Source organism: Macrosteles quadrilineatus, unplaced genomic scaffold, assembly GCF_028750875.1.
Source record: "Macrosteles quadrilineatus isolate MER2022 unplaced genomic scaffold, UCM_ALF_1.0 Scaffold_1__1_contigs__length_201487025, whole genome shotgun sequence".
NCBI classification, from domain to species: Eukaryota; Metazoa; Arthropoda; class Insecta; order Hemiptera; family Cicadellidae; genus Macrosteles; species Macrosteles quadrilineatus.
Window position 1 is genome coordinate 148,285,974 of NW_026542594.1, and position 17,603 is coordinate 148,303,576.

Consider the following 17,603-nt stretch of genomic DNA (forward strand, 5'->3'; position numbering starts at 1 on the left):
TTTTTTTTTATATGGGAACTATTATTTTGTGTTCCTTAAATATTTTTGTAGGAAAGAAAGTATTAAATGGACTTCAGAGCCTTCAAGGTGCCAAACCATAGTTGTACAAACATGTTGATTACCCTACAAAATTTTGAAATTTAAAATTGTTAATTTTAGTGAATGATTGTTAAATCTTTATAAGATTATATTTAATTATGATCATATACACAGTAGAGAGTTTTAAAGTTCTTGAATTTCAAGACAAGTAGTGTTTACGCTACGGATGAACGTGACATCCAGATTATTACGCTTAAGCAATTTCCCAACTAAAAGTATTGCTTGCTAATAATACACTAAATGTCACTGTGTTTGTTAATGTGACAAAGTCCATACATCCACGATTAAACCCTATTTGACTATCCAGTTTTCTTTAAAAAACACTTTTAAATATACTGTAATAGAATATTTAGACTGCTGAGAACAATTCGGTTGGTCTCAAAGAACCAAACTTATAAAGTTTTATTTGGTCCCCTAGTGTCTATCAGTTTATTGACTGTATTATTATTTTGTACATTGTTCATAAACTACACCTTGTAGCCTACCCTTAATCCTAAACTAATATCCTTTTCTTTTTTTCACCAGAGGACCTATTCCCTGCCGACCACTATCTCATCATTCCCTAATTTGTTTTGACTTCACTCATGTCAAATTATATCCAAGAATTATTTCTTTTGATGTAAAAGTATTTATTAATAGTTCTTTCTATTTTTCAATAATTATGATTTTTGTTCTTGTCTACAGTTCGTACGTCAATTGCTAATAGAGTTTTGCTGTAGTACTTTGTGTTCAAAGTCTTATATTTCCTCCTTTTCTTCCAAACAGTAGTTCCTTATTATTTTGAACTAACTTGACAGGTTGGTTTTTCTGTTTTGAAAAGATCTTGATTTGTTGTAAAAATTTTACGGTTTCTTTATAATTGTCTTCAGTTAGCCCCTTGGTTGTTCTTTTCCTTGGTTGTATTCTTTTATTTTATAATACTTATCTTCTACTTTTAAATTTTGTGTTAGAACAGTTTTCTTTGTTAATAGCATAGTTACATGTATGGGTATACATACTACCTCTACTCAAGTAGTGATCCTTAAACAATTATTTCATGTTTATTATTTTTCCAAAGGTAGAACTAAATATAACCCACATTTTTGGTTATCTTCCTTTATTCTTATTAGCCATCACTCATCGTTATTGCATTCTATTATTTACCCAATGGCCCATCTCATATTGCCTTTGTATGTAGATTTCATTTTTATTTGAATGGTGTCCCCGATTACATGTTTCTGATGTCTATTCCACAGTTATATTTGGGAATAGTTCTGTCTGTGGTCGTCATTGTGACAGGCATCTTTTCCTATTGCCAAGAGGCCAAGTCCTCCGCCATCATGGAATCCTTTAAAAATTTGGTCCCACAGGTAAGGGACCGGAGCACTAGTCAGGCTTCTGCTTCACCCTTCCTCTCCTGCCCCGCCCGTCTGTGTAATCTGGAAGCCGTATACCTATATTGCTTGGATCAAGGTTTGTTTTAGGCTATTATATTACAGCGATGACTGTTATATAACAACACGAGCCTTTGTTTTTCTTTCAAACGTCTTTGTTGCCTATGTCATTGATAGAACACTAATATCCAAGCAGTATAGGTTACGCTCCAGTAACCGAGGTAGATGTAATGTTCCATCTTATATTTCAGCATCAGACGACTTGTACAGAAAGAGAGGTGTTTGCTTCGTCATGCCAGTGTACATACACCCATCATTGATCATGCCGGCTCATCGCATGCCCAACACTACATACATGCACCTCATAGCAGTAGATACTTAGATACCGACTACAAGCGATATATCCAAAGAATAAATTTATCAGTTTGTTTGGTTTTGACATCACTTGTATCATACTCTCTTAAAATATTGTTGTTCCACTTAAGTTTGGTTTATAAAGTTCTGCCACTTTACAAACCAAACTTTCTAAACATTTAGTAAACCTCTGAGAGCTTGTTCCTCCCCAGCTCTGATGTTAGGTACACTCTGTAGCTGCATGACAGAGCCGGCATAGACGTGTGTGGTCGTGTGTTGGCGTTGGCGTGGCCTCCTCAGTCATTGCTTGTGTAGTGCTCGATAGTCTAGTTGTATGTCACGCTTTCGCAGTTGTACCTGGGCATTGTGTTGGCGGCAGTCGTCATTGTTACTGGAATCTTTTCCTACTACCAAGAAAGCAAGAGCTCCCGAATAATGGAGTCCTTTAAAAATATGGTTCCGCAGGTAGGTAATCGGTTGGAATCCGTCTTATTATAGTTAAGTTATATTTTAAACTTAATGTTCCAACAATGTATGGGCTAGGTAGAGATAGTTATGACTAACTTTTACGTATCTCGCAATCGACATTTTTGATATATCGTCTTTTAATATTCTCGCTTGTGTTACTGATAATGCCTTACACTTGGATTTATTAACAAATTGAGCACTTACTAATTTATATGAAACATGCTGCTAATTGTCTATATATTTTAAAACTTTTTGCTATGTGGGTTACTAAAGTGTCACTAATGCTCTACTACAAGCTTTGAAGCATCCTTTATTAACCATTTTGCTTTTGATTCAAATTAATATTTTTAAATACTTTGCTACAACACTTTTATACTTCGTGCATTTTACATTTTTTATATTGTAGATTAGACCTGTTTTTCACTAATGTATGTTTTGGGTTATTTTATTTTCTAATTTTCTATATTTAATCATTTAATTGAAATTGCCTGCTTATATCTAACAATGGTTGGAATTGCACAATATTAATATCAAAACCTTAATTGTTAAACAAGTAAAAAAACTTAAATAAGTTCTCAATAACGAATGAGCTCTAAATTAATCCAGGAGTCGCACATGATTCCATAGCCTCAGCAAAATGGAGAACAGTGAACTATAATGGCTATATCCTTTACATGACATTATGTTTATCAACTGATGATGAGGATGTATTTTGGAGTGGGGGGGGGGGGGGGGGGTTTGGAAAAATCAAACCTAGTCAAGAAATAAATTACAATATTAAACGTAATCACGCAAGACAGATTTGCCCAATTCTAATTATGCACATCAACAATTTATTTTCAAACTGTTCATTTCATTTTCAGTTTTTAATTTCAGACTTTTTAAAGCTGTAAAAGCTTGGAATCAAATCAAAATTACTAAAAACACCAACTTCCAACGGTTAGTATCACTTTGTGAGTTTATTGGTTAGTTGATAACTCTATATTGGGAATTTAACATGTTTTAAAAGAAAATCTACAAACACACATATATGACTCATATTTATTTATTATGAGACAAACTGTTGTTTTCTTTTTGGATCCCCACACCGTTAGTTTAAGTGGTTATACTTGAGTACAAATCGCATTCAATTCTCTGATTTTGATTAAATTTATCCAAATAAACATATATTTTAATGAGCCTTTCAAGTTTTGCATCACAACCTGTCTGTCAAATTTTTCCTTAAATTCCAAACTATAGTAAAACCCCGACTAACTACTACCTGTGGGGTAACAGAGGACACAGCCTTTAAAGTTTCATTGATTTATGTGTATTAAAAAAACCTTTAATTTAATTTTCTATTTGGTGAAAATGCTATTCTAAAACATGTTGGGCAAAAATTTTGGATATTTTTTACGATTTTTTTCAAATAGAAATCAAACCTCAGTTATTTAAAAACATTCTATTAAGTTAATGCTACACAAATAAATAAAAAAATATGGCTAAATATACACTTTTTATTTCAAATGTTTTTCCTCGGTATAAATTTAGTACCGGTATGGAATTTAGTTTGAACTGTATTTTATGAAGAATGTTTTTTTTTTAATGTTAAAGAATGTAATAGTTTTAGCGTCTATTTGGGGTTTTGGTGTGTTAGTTTATGTGGACTTATCACATGAGATTAATTAATTGTGACATTGACAAGTAATGACAATAATGCATTCATTCCTATTCTTATTTCTTATTACTGTAAAATTTCAATTCTCCTTCTTTTGACTGATCCCTATGGATGCAAGACTGATCTAGTTTACTATTATATAGAAAGTTACTTCATGCTACTTCAGTTATCTTGCTACTTTCAGCACTTCTTTATTTAGATTTTTTCCAAAAGTCACTTGATTTATTATAAATTGATATTATTCCACACGAAGAAAAATAAGATACACCTAGACTTGAGCAATATTGGCTAAACTCACCTACAGATAATTCACTTTAGTTCATTAGTCATTAATTATAAAAAACTGAAACTTTACCACACATCATCACAAAAGCCCCCAGTCATAGGTGTTTCACAAAGTAATGTTTGTATTGTTAAGTGAAAGAATTATTGTTACTCTGAAAAAAACCTGTTGAACCTAAGTTGATTCTTCTAGTCCACATTTAACACAACATTTAACCTTCAATTTAATATCCTCAAAATTTCTACAACAGGACAGATAACTCTAGAAGTTCTGAGATCTAGAAATTATAAAAATAAATAAATGCATTGTTTGTTCACATATTTAATATCAACACCAAATCTGGATGGTGTTTTTATATAATATTGTTTTTATATACAACCAGAAAAAGTTTGTAAGACTATGTTTTTCACAAGAATAATCTTTACAATATGACTTTTTGTTTATAATACTTTAGTAGTTTGATTATTACGATGAGTACTTTAAAGCCACACTTTCTTCTGATTCCTGGCCTTTACATTTTCTACTGAAATTATAACGACAACCTATCCTAACAATTAAAATGAAGAAAAAATAAAGTTTACTACTACATTTCAATCATAATTGAAAATTTCACTATTTTTCGTGATAGGCTAGTACATTTGTAATTGCTATCTTACATAACAATGAAACAGATGTAAAATTGTCACTTTGCACGTTAGGTCTGGTGTGTGGTTATGTTTGGTGTTATAGATCTTCAAATCGGTTAGAGTTTAACCATAAACATAAAATATGGTTATACTTTTTGCATGATTGTGAAATGGGTTTGATTATAGAACAGTTAAAATACATTGTTTATTTAGATCAGAGCATTTAGGAAATCATGCTATTATTTTTTCATAATTTGTTGTTTTAAAACAACTTAAACTTTTAAAAGCCTATTCTGTTTTAAACTAATCGATTTGCCTTAAATTTTTACCAGCAAATTTATTCCTCAATCCATTCAGTCTTTCATAATAATTGTGATTTTTTACCCAACAAAATTTGTGATATTTATTTGTCATTGCCATTTATATACATATTTTACTTGTGCTCTAAATTGTTAATACATAAGTAAGTCAAGATATTGTACTAGATGTTCAAAGTGTATTTAAGAGGAAATATGTCAGTTTACAGAGTTAAAACTAGTGATTATGATTATACCATTTGTTGTTGGTTTATACTAAAAACCTATTTCTTACCAATGTCATATTTTCCAAGACCTATTGTAAATGAAAACATATTTCAGCGTACAATATTATTTGTCGGATTTCAGATGCAATAGTTTTAAAAAATTATGAGATTCAACCTGTGTCTTTTCCCTAGTTATAAGGATTACAGTTAAGATAAGAATTTGTAAGTTTCCAAAGGTTTATCAATTTAATAGTCTAGATGCATGATGCACCCCACCAGCTTTTGATGTGTAGTGCCCCATCCCCACACATGGCTGATAGTAGTACAGTATCTTTATCCTAGTTTAGTCTTAGTCACATAATGATAGTTATTTACAGTGAATATATATTTATACTTGATTTATAAGTGATTAATTCTTTTGAACAAAAGAGGAGATAGAGTTCAGCAAGTTAACCTGGGAAAATTAAAGTCCTGGAACTAATAGATACACAATAAGAACACAACACATAACACTGATATTTCTTCCTGATGTAAAACTTGTTCAGAGAGTAGGTTGAAGAGGTTTGAGTAGGATCTTTTAGTTGTTGGACTCTTTAATTTTCTCAGGTAAGCTTGCTGATTTATGTTCCTTTACAAAGAAATGCTTACCAGCCAATTGGCTCTCCTTTAAAATATAACCTTGAAAAGTTTCTCAATTATGACAATACCTCCTGTATAATTATATAAATTGAACACAAATATTTTACTGATCTACAAAAACTCTTGAGGAAGATAACAAATGTGGACTTTGCTTAGCAGATATCTGCATCTAATACCATCCATATAGCCTCAAAGTGTCAAGTGAACTGTTTTTACCAAGCGTAAAGTTTTGGCAAAAATGCCATCATAATTTAAAACAATACTACAAATAATATAAGTAGTACATCATATATCCATTTATTAGGAGACTTGAAAATATTGCTGTTATGCTGTTTTACAAATTCTTTGACTACTCACCGAGAAGACTCGAGCCATATTGAGTTAGTGAAAGAGGCTATCTGATTCATTCAATCCTGGTAATACAGAAATTTAAAGTGTAGTACACAATTGTTATCTACCTTTAGACACTTACAACAATATGTCAATGTTGAGTGAACACTATCATCCTACATGGACCAATAGGAATAAATATCTCTTCAACAAAAATATAAACATGACTAACATTTGTGGTAAATTCAATAAAGATATAGCAATAAAAAAATCTATTTTCTACCTTGGCTATGGATGATTGTAAAAGTTTTTGCACAGAGTTTATTCTGATGGAAAATTATTAAATGTCATTTGGAAAAATTCAAATTAGGGTTGAATAGTATTTATATGAAGTTTCTATATAGAACTTACACATATGTTTTACAGTGTACAATTTAGGTTATAATAGGGTAGAGTAGGCTATTCATGAAAGTAAATTTGATAGGAGGAGATCTGAATGTTGTTTGGTTCTGTGTAGTTTGCAACAGTTATTCGGCAAGGAGAGAAACTGACACTACGAGCAGAAGACATCGTGTTGGGAGATGTGGTGGAGGTTAAGTTTGGTGACAGGATTCCTGCAGACATCCGGATCATCGAATGCCGAGGGTTCAAGGTAGACAACTCATCTCTGACTGGTGAGTCAGAGCCTCAGAGCCGAGGCGTTGACTTCACTCATGAAAACCCTCTGGAGACCAAGAATCTGGCATTCTTCTCAACAAACGCAGTCGAAGGTAATAACAGATATAGCTGACAGAGATGTAATGTTCTACTGTTGTCCCTTACGATGTAGAACTATTAGTTCAACTTATAGTATTGTTTATCTGCCGTATTAGGCATTAGCTGTACAGCTGGATGCTAAGTTGATCTGACTAGTACATTTTACACTTTGATTTAAAAAAATCTAAAAATGCACAGGAAATCATTTTAGTTTTAACCATCACAAGCGATTCCATAAATTTGCGAATCATTTTAAGTGATTTAAAACATATTTAAGCAAAATCTATTTGAAATATTTATGATTGGAATTAAATTATCCAGTAATATTTTCTTGAGATTGTGAATTTTTATATGTCAGGGTTTTCTTTATATTTTGAAAGTCTTAATTGTTGAGAACTATAAATGTGACATTACAACTACTGTACAGGCACAGCCAAGGGTGTGGTGATCAGTTGTGGAGACAACACAGTGATGGGTCGCATTGCTGGGCTGGCCTCAGGTCTGGACACAGGAGAGACACCCATTGCCAAGGAGATTCACCATTTCATCCACATCATTACTGGTGTCGCAGTGTTCCTGGGAGTCTCGTTCTTCATCATTGCCTTCGCCCTTGGTTACCATTGGCTGGACGCTGTTATCTTCCTTATCGGTAAGATATCCAGTTTGACAAACCATAAGGTGTAAGGTATATATTCTTAAACATGGCCAGAAAAATGAGAATGAATATTTCACATGGTACATGCTAAGCGTAATGAAGTTTTCAGCCTTGGGAAACCCCGTCCAAAATATTTTATAGTGATGAATATATTACTTTAATACCAGCTACTAAACAATTTCAGTTGTTTTACAACTTTGCCAGTTGATAAGGCTGCGTGTAAATTGATAAGGTTGGCAGGAATATTTATACAAGGTGTATACCAACCACAAATACCACTAGAGTTTGAAAAAAAAACTGGATTTTGCCGCAGTAGTGGGAGATGGATTTTCATGACCTTAATGATGAAAATGATCATGTTACGTGTCCTTATTAAGGATTATTAATTTTGCAACACTAGCTCACAGAATTTTGGAACAATTAGGAATACCGGTACAAATGTGATATGATAAACAAAGGTTAATCTGTGGGCCTTGAATTTGTTATACTTAAAGGCCTAAACAATCACACAGGAACCTGGGAAAAACTTTTAAAATCCATGGAAAAACATGGAAACACCTGGAATTTTACTTAAAAAATAGTATACACGCTTTTATACGAATTAGAATAGAAACAGTTCAAATTATCAAGTTGTGGACATATTTAAGTGTTAACAATATAAGTTTTTTCTCTATATGTGCATGTGTTGTCAGGTATCATCGTGGCCAATGTGCCCGAGGGACTGCTAGCCACGGTGACAGTGTGTCTGACTCTGACAGCCAAGCGGATGGCTTCCAAGAACTGCTTGGTCAAGAACCTTGAGGCTGTAGAGACCCTGGGCTCCACGTCTACCATCTGCTCCGACAAGACCGGTACCCTCACACAGAACAGGATGACAGTTGCGCACATGTGGTTTGACAATCAGATCATCGAAGCTGATACCACTGAAGATCAATCAGGTAGACCCAGCTTGCTAGTGGTGCAGATAACCCTCTTGCTGAAACAAACATTTGTCTCGGATAAAAGCTATGTTTAAGAGGTATTTAAATATAAAATATTTCTGACAGCTATTTGTTTTAATAGCTTTATTTAAAATTCTACTTGTCACGTTTCCTTCTTGTACTTTATCATAGCAAGCTTAAAAAAGTGGTAAAAGTTTTTTCTTATACACATATTTCTTAATTTATTTTAAACTTTGAAAAATTCTTCTAAAGTATTAAAGAAACATGCCTAGGTAAACTTAAAGAGATCTATTCTATAGAGATTATATCAAGGATTGTTTGTTTCATTTTTCAAGGTGTTCAATACGATCGCACAAGCCCTGGATTCAAGGCTCTTGCCAGAATCGCCACACTTTGCAACAGAGCAGAGTTCAAGGGAGGCCAGGAAGGTGTTTCTATTCTGAAGAAGTAAGTTTTAATTGTACTAAATCATATTGAAGGTGAATGAACCTTCAAATGATGATGATAAAATTTCATGATCAAATGTATGAACCTTCCATTTCCATTGTTTCCTAAAAAACAAAAAAGTTTAAGCCTATGGATAGATGCCGAATTATTGAAAGTGCCAGACCATCAGATGTAATTTGGATCAGCAGGTTTTTCTGTAGTGACTAAGCCACTGCAGCACAAGGCAAAGATTTGTGTGTGTGCGACTTCTGTCTAATAGTATTATTATATAGATGAAAGCCCATGTTGTTTGCAACCTAACAACTGTACCTAGGAAACAACACTGCTTGTCTTGACTCTGATAATTATTGTCAGTTAACTTACATCAAACAGTAATTTACTTGGTCCTCGACAAAGTAATTAAAGATTAGTCTAAATTTAACTAAAATCATTCCTCCCCCTACAAAAGTAATAAAAATATACTATTTTTGTTTCTTAAATAGCTAACTATTTCCAAGCTGTGATTATTATTTATTATTATTTATTATTATTATATTTTTACAAGGTGATATAAATTTTCAGAGAAGTTAATGGTGATGCTTCTGAGGCAGCATTGTTGAAATGCATGGAGTTGGCTCTAGGAGACGTCTTGTCAATCAGAAGACGAAACAGGAAAGTGTGTGAAATTCCCTTCAACTCAACAAACAAATACCAGGTCAGTTAGTAGTGGTTATTCAAAACTTAAGACAGGACTTTTCTTAACAGAATTTAGCACATCATAATTTTAATTTTAACAGTTTGACATTGGGATGGACGAGTTCTGAAACTTCTGAAAAAAATGTCTTTCCGATCATTCGTACATGATTACATTTGATTCGGGATTTGTTCCAATGGTCATCAATTTTGCTGTGCCTTGAGTGACGATGAAGACATCCCCGCGACCGCCGGAGATGTTGCCGGTATGGCCAGTGACAATGATGTTGTTTCCGCCATTGCCAAGACTGAATTTAGCACATCATAATTTTAATTTTAACTGTTTGACATTGAGAAGGACGCGTCCCGAAATTTCTGAAATAAATATTTAGTCCATCCTTGATTTGAAGTCATTTTTAAGACCAGTTATTGAGGATAAGATAACTATACCTACTTACTTACTTACTGCCGTGGCTCTTGGTACCCAAGGTGGTACTTTGCCTCTCCAACACACTGCCTCCAGATTTTTCTATCCATTGCCTCCTCTTCCCTTTAGTAGTAATAACTATTAGATAACTATTAGTTGTTTTAAATATTTCCTCGTATCTTATTATGTTATTTTCTGTTGCTTAAAAATTTGGGCTATCGCTTTATATGATTTATATAATTTTGTATGATTTATATGATTTTTTATATGAATTTTGCATGATACTATTCAAGGTTTTAACAGTAACTGTTTTCAATGCTCAAGCAAGTGTAGCTCATACAAGTTGTATTTTTTTATAGGTATCAATCCATGAGACAGAGGACCCCAACGACCCCCGTCACTTGATGGTGATGAAGGGAGCTCCTGAGAGGATTCTAGACAGATGTTCCACCATCTTCATCGGAGGCAAGGAGAAGGTGTTGGATGAGGAGATGAAGGAGGCATTCAACAACGCCTACCTGGAACTGGGTGGTCTTGGAGAGCGAGTGCTTGGTAAAATACTCTTACCACTTACATGTAAAAGGGTTATGATGTGTTTAGGATATATGTAGTTTAAAATTATACATTTTCTGAACATCCTTTACAGTTAAAAATTTCAAACATATACTTTTTAGTGACAGTTTAAAACAGCTGTTAGTTAAATCAAATTAAATTGAAACAAACTCAAAATAATCCTGACACTATTGTTGTAAGTTTGTTTCAAATTCATTTTGTTTCAAAGTCTGCTAGACTTTAAAAAATTAAAACTCAGTTTATATTAAACTGAAACCCCAAACTAAAATTATGGCACACTACAAAATGGAATGGTACCATTAAATTATGGTATTAATTAAGGTCCCTTCCTTTCCAAATGATCCTTCATTCAACACAAAAATCACGAAAGATTCAGAATCTTGAAATTTAAAAACCCCCTGTAAAGTTTTAATATATAAAATCAAGAAAAAAATAACAATTATATCTAATTGATTTAAAAATATCATTGATTTAATATATTCCTCGTACATGTGACCTAGTTTTGTCGAATCAATCTTATTTTTTGTTAATAAACATATTTCCCGTTTAAATATAAGGTTTATTGATTCTCCAGGATTCTGTGACCAAATGCTGCCTTCGGACAAGTTTCCCCTGGGTTTCAAGTTTGACGGTGACGACCCCAACTTTCCCCTGTCTGGTATGAGGTTTGTGGGACTCATGTCCATGATTGACCCTCCCCGAGCTGCTGTGCCTGATGCCGTCGCCAAGTGCCGATCTGCCGGTATCAAGGTCATCATGGTCACTGGTGACCACCCTATCACTGCCAAGGCCATTGCCAAGTCTGTCGGAATCATCTCTGAAGGTACATTCCAAAAGTAGAAAATATCAAATCAAAGGCAGTCTAGTGACAAACAAATATAAACCATGTTGAAAATAATTAATGTATTTACTTAGACATCACACATACTGCAGTGAACATACAGAGATATATCCTACATCACACTAGTTCTTGATTGTCCTTAAAGCCGCTTTACAAGAGGCCAGTAGAGCAGGCAGGTTACTTGCCTCTAGTGTATTTCAAGTTACCTGAAGCAGGTAGCCTGCCCGCCAATTGGCATCGTGTAAACACGGCTTACGTTAAAAAGAGCTGCCATTCAAAAACATCAATCAAGTAAATGGTGAAGTAGCTATTTTTTTAATCTTGGAAATTACTAACGACTGAAATGATCTTCTTGGGACTGCCATTTAATCCTTAATATTCGTAGTATTCAGAATAAGTGTTAAAAATTGACCAAACATTGGTATTTTTGACATGATGTAAACACTTTTCATTGTCCAACATATTGTTTTGTTCTACAGGCAACGAAACAGTGGAAGACATCGCTCAGAGATTGAACATCCCAGTATCAGAAGTGAACCCTCGTGAGGCCAAGGCTGCTGTGGTCCACGGAACAGAGCTGCGAGATGTAGGAGCTGACCAGCTGGATGAGATCCTTCGGTAAATACTGCACACTGGATTGTAATGAATACTGCAGAAATCTCAATTGAAAAAAAAACAACTTTAAAACACTATTAACATTATTGATAAGTACCCAAAGTATAATGTTGTTTAATTAATTCTCTCTTTATTTACAAGCAATCTTCAGGCCACAGTTTTTTTCCCAATAATTAAAGTCAGAAAACATTTAATTTGAACACAAAATTCTAACAATGGTTAAGATACAAAAATGGATATGAGACATGTAAATTCCATGTTCCATGAGACATGTAAATTGAGTATAGCTAATAGAAACAAACAGTATGAGTATACTAACAAAACCTTTGACTAAACTAGCTGTGAGTGCTATGTACTGGAAAGTGTTCATATTTTAAGAAATAGTACGTTTGTGTTTTACTTATGTGGACTACTCTTTTTTAACTTGGAATTTTAAATAAAGCATAGTGGTTTTATAGCATCCATGACCAAAGTATGTACCTTAGTTTAGATTTTATCTTTTCTGTTTTCTGAGTTGTACTTGTGAATGATTTTAGATACCATACTGAGATTGTGTTTGCCCGAACATCCCCACAACAGAAGCTGATCATTGTGGAGGGCTGCCAGCGTATGGGAGCCATTGTGGCTGTCACTGGAGATGGTGTCAATGACTCTCCTGCCCTCAAGAAGGCTGATATTGGTACGAGGGCTTTTACTTTGAACCTAACTGTTCCATACTTTCAATAACTGAATAGTCTGAATAGTTTATTTACAGTAAACTCAGTACTTTCATGTAGGCCTAAATTATCACTTACTTAAATGGTTTTTTGTGAGCATAAAAAAAAATCAAAAAATGTTTTAATTTAGCATTCATAAGGACTTCTCATTTTTCATTTTTTATTAGAATTGTTAATGTTAAGGGATAGGATATGTTGTCTTCTCAATATTGTTTTCTTGTATTATTTTCTGATTCCTTGGAGACACATTTTCACTTAAATACTGACCGACATTGAGACAAAACCTGGCAAACTTCAACATACCGTACATATAATGTGCGACATTATCATGTCAATTTCCAAACAAACTACCTGGAATTCACAATTTCAACCGTCTAAGTAACAGTTTTATAAGATGTGATATCTAACTGTTGTGGTCTGGATTTTGCAGGTGTAGCCATGGGTATCGCAGGTTCTGACGTGTCCAAGCAAGCTGCCGACATGATTCTACTTGATGACAACTTTGCATCCATTGTCACTGGAGTTGAGGAGGGACGACTTATCTTTGATAACCTCAAGAAATCCATTGCATACACGTTGACATCCAACATTCCAGAAATTTCACCTTTCTTAGCTTTTATCCTATTGGACATTCCTCTTCCTCTGGGTACCGTCACCATTCTATGTATCGATTTGGGAACTGACATGGTAAGCATATTAGTTTACTTTTTTGTTCTAAAAATAGATTAGATAGGGTTAGTAAATTAGAACTTACGTGATATGCATATATGACCTAGGGGTTAGAATAGAACCTGAATACCATTTTAGCACAAGTTAGAACAAGATCAAAGATGTAATGTCCAACAATATAACTTGTTTAGCTACTGATTATAATTATGGTCATCTTGCTATCCCTATGGTTTTGAAATCATAAAATATCAGTGTATCACTGACTAGTGAGTTCAGTATCAGTTTATTAGTGGCATTGATTAGTAAGATCTTATGAGTACTCTTACCAAGTAAAAGACAAACACATCAAATTTCTTAACCCTTGTAAATAAAGCATTATGAATTTTGCAATTTTGTAAATATATTTAGCCTACATTTCTGAGCAAATAATTACCGTGGAATGTTTACGTCTAATGATATTTTTAGGTTAATTAATAATATTATTATTTATTATTAATTATCCTTAACTAGGGAGGTAATAACACTATTCTCCTTAGCTATTAAACATAACTCAAATGTCATATAAACATCAAATCCAGAATTAAAAAAATATAATACATTACATATTTTTAGGATTTTTTTTGTGAGGATAGCAGGCTTACCTGAATGGGAAAGAGTCCAAACTGGCGCAATAGACCCACAACTTTACATTATAATACACAAAACATTAGAAGCATACACATCACTGTCGCTGACAGCATTTTCAACTAAGGAAGAGAGAGATTTCTTTAGGTCCAATGTCTAATATAATTTTGTGTGTAATGTAAAGTTGTTTCTCTATTATGCCAGTTTGGACTTTTTACCATTTAGGCAAGTCTGCTATCCTCACAAAAAATCCTTAAAACCTAGGCTCTTTTGCTTTATGTTACATCCTTAACATTACATATTTTGTTATTTATAATTCTGTTTAACAAAGTTAACAGTAGTGTTTAGGGTATTTTTAGTTGTTTTTAAGAAAGTAGTTTGGAGGAACATAAGACATCTCATTGACATTACTGAGTGGTTTTGAGCACTGTTTTACATCTTCAATTTTCGTAGATTGCACCATACTATCTACAATTCTTTACAAATTTCTATGAGGAATGTGATATGGCTTTTTTCATAACTGGCTTGATCATGCCTACAGTATAGACCATTTTAATAATAGTAAAACTATGAAAATCTTAGATAGGATCTAATAACAACTAAAAAATAAATGATTTATAAATGTCTATTTTAATCACATTGTATCTCAGTTCAGGCATACATCAAAAATTTGTTGTTTGTATGTAGCTATATAAAGTTTGAAAGATAGCCTTCGGCAGTTGAATACTGAAAAAAAATAAATACCTTTAATAATTAGTAGTCTCAAGAAAAACTCAGCCATAGTTTCCTATCCTCAGGCTTATTTTTAAATAAGTTTTTGGCAAGTTTAAAATGTCTGTCAAAATTTATTTCTTGTATTTTTTGTTCACACAAAAAAAGCCTTAATTTAGAGTTGAAGTTTCAAACTTGTATTAATATCATGCTATTTTTTAAATATTTACATAAAAACTAAAACGGTTTTTTATTTGGCAAATTATTGTACCAGGTTGTGGTTTTACGCTCCGCTTTATTCACGGCGGTGCTTGTTACTTTATATGCTAAGTGCTTAACTTGTTACTCTGATATGCAGCTTTAATCTGAGCCAGTTGTTATAGCAATTCTCTTGCCATTTGAACATTAATAACACGTGCAAGCAGCATTACTTTTGCTGTATGAAAGAAACTAAGCTATTTAACAAATAACACTATCACTATCAGTAATATTTGGTTACTGATTGCACGCCATTTCTTTGTTGTTTATCACAGTATTTGCTCTAAATCCTAAAAAAATTATGTATTTAACCTCAGTTGGTCATTTCAAAATATTTTTATATTTTTCCATACTACTTGAACTCAAACTCATATTATTCAGTAACAAAAAATGTGTATACTTTTTTTAATTTTGTAGTTTTAGATTACTATTTAAGTCCTTCTGCATTATTTGTTGATATGCAAAGATAGTTTCAGAATTGACATTTTTAACACTGTGATGGATAACTGAAAGCAATACCTCAAGTACTTTGAAACTATTACTCTTTTCTCTGCCTAGTTTAGTCACTAAGTAGCATTGTAGTAGCTTAGGCCTGAAAGGCAGTAGTGTAGAACAATATATTTGTAAGTGGGGAATGATCGCCTCATCTCTTATTGTGTGGCTGCCACCCATCCCAATATCAAGTTGTTTGTTTAGAATGTTTTTGTATGTATATCTATTTGATTACAACATGTTTCCTTGCTGTGAAATTCAAACATATTTCAATTTTAGCCAAGTTTCAAAGAATTTTATAGAATATTTTACACAATGCCTCCAATAGTATATACAGTAGAACTCCAAATATCCGAATCGCCGACGATTCGAATCGCTTACAGAAAGAATGTTAAAAACTGCTTGTTTATTAACGAAGGTAGAAGCTGTGATTGCGGCAAATCCTGAACATCTCCCACGGTCGTTTAGGTTAGACATCATCAAATTGTCTCCTGCGGTCCCGTAAACATCGTCGTCCTCCTTGATCTGGAGTTATCTCCCTCGATCATGTAGACATCATCATCGTCTCCCGTGATCACGGAAAAATTATTATCGTTTTCTGCGATTGCAGCAAAATGTTGAACATTTTCCACGGTCTTGTGGCCATCTTCGTCTTCTCCTGCAGTCACGGAAAATAATCATTTTCCTCTGCAATGGCGGCAAAAGCGTGAATTTTTCGGTTGTGTAATCTTTGCAGACGCGTTCTGCGATTGCGGCGATAAAAGTTTGGCTTGACTCTGACTATTTCCTATCAAATACAATTTCCAATTATTCAATTTTTATCATCAGAATGTGGTCGGTCCCTATTGATTTGGATGATTGGAGTTCTACTTTAACTCTGTATACATTAATTATGACTACTTTATAGTCATAATTTTACTACAGTCTAGTCAACTTCAACATAACGCCACAATCTGAGGTGAACAGTAATTTTCTCAAAATTTTGCTGTATGTCATGTGGGTGCTTTCTCTTACACTGGTGGGTTTAGGTGCCTGCTATTTCATTGGCTTATGAGGCTGCTGAGTCAGATATAATGAAGAGACCCCCTCGGAACCCTTTCACCGATTCCTTGGTCAACGCAAGGTATTAGTTAGGAGGTGTGTGAGGGTGGAATTAACTTCAGATTGTGGATTTTACAGCATGGACAACTAACTCCCTTTTGTTATTTCAGGAATCGTCTCGACTAATAATCCTAGTTATTTTACTTAACAGTTGCAGAGGACAATACCCCTCCTCTTCCTAACCGCTTTGTAGATTTGATTAGCACTCAAACCTTTCATTCATTTGTCACTCCTGCACCGAACGCTTAATAGCTTAGTTTTACCTTTAGCACTTTAGCAAATTCGATTAGCCACTCAGTCAATGGGTTTTAGTTTTCTGTTTTGTTTTTAGTGTTTAGTATAGAAATACAGTGTGGTAGGTTTTAGTCGTTGTGGTTACAGTTTAAATCAATTTAAGACTGATCCATCGTGTTTTAAAACATGTCAATCTCAGGTACCAGCCATTTCCCTCGCCTACGAAGAAGCAGAATCAGATATCATGAAGCGGCAACCACGAAATCCATTCACTGATAAACTCGTGAATGAAAGGTAATTGATTAATATTAAATTGTAAGGTGAATATAAGATCAATTTCTTCCACTATCCCGAGATATTTGAGACGGCGCTGTGAGTTAGCAGTGTCTTTAGGGTAAGTTATCTCGCACGATGCACGTTGCTCCAATCATTTCATCTCTCACTTTCCCCCCTCCTGTACGGCTTTTCTTTCTCTCCTCTATTCTTATTCTTCTTGACACGACGGCTTATGGAGCGACT

At 33.7% G+C, this 17,603-nt stretch overlaps 1 protein-coding gene across 10 annotated transcripts in view; it reads left to right on the forward strand.

The window, feature by feature from the left end:
- The window catches only part of LOC128986991 (sodium/potassium-transporting ATPase subunit alpha), a 102,685-nt gene that overhangs the window by 73,610 nt on the left and 11,472 nt on the right, over positions 1-17,603 (forward strand). For 5 of the 10 annotated variants that reach the window (XM_054407697.1, XM_054407635.1, XM_054407641.1 and 2 more), the window contains 12 exons: positions 2,178-2,291; positions 6,870-7,122; positions 7,536-7,757; positions 8,456-8,701; positions 9,040-9,151; positions 9,713-9,845; positions 10,610-10,802; positions 11,398-11,646; positions 12,144-12,282; positions 12,816-12,958; positions 13,426-13,682; positions 17,284-17,378. In XM_054407697.1, the coding sequence (XP_054263672.1) occupies positions 2,178-2,291; positions 6,870-7,122; positions 7,536-7,757; positions 8,456-8,701; positions 9,040-9,151; positions 9,713-9,845; positions 10,610-10,802; positions 11,398-11,646; positions 12,144-12,282; positions 12,816-12,958; positions 13,426-13,682; positions 17,284-17,378 (2,156 nt within the window). Of the gene's footprint in view, positions 1-1,334; positions 1,449-2,177; positions 2,292-6,869; positions 7,123-7,535; positions 7,758-8,455; positions 8,702-9,039; positions 9,152-9,712; positions 9,846-10,609; positions 10,803-11,397; positions 11,647-12,143; positions 12,283-12,815; positions 12,959-13,425; positions 13,683-16,777; positions 16,873-17,283; positions 17,379-17,603 lie in introns of all 10 variants that reach the window. The other 5 variants (XM_054407655.1, XM_054407671.1, XM_054407661.1 and 2 more) reach the window with 3 other exon arrangements.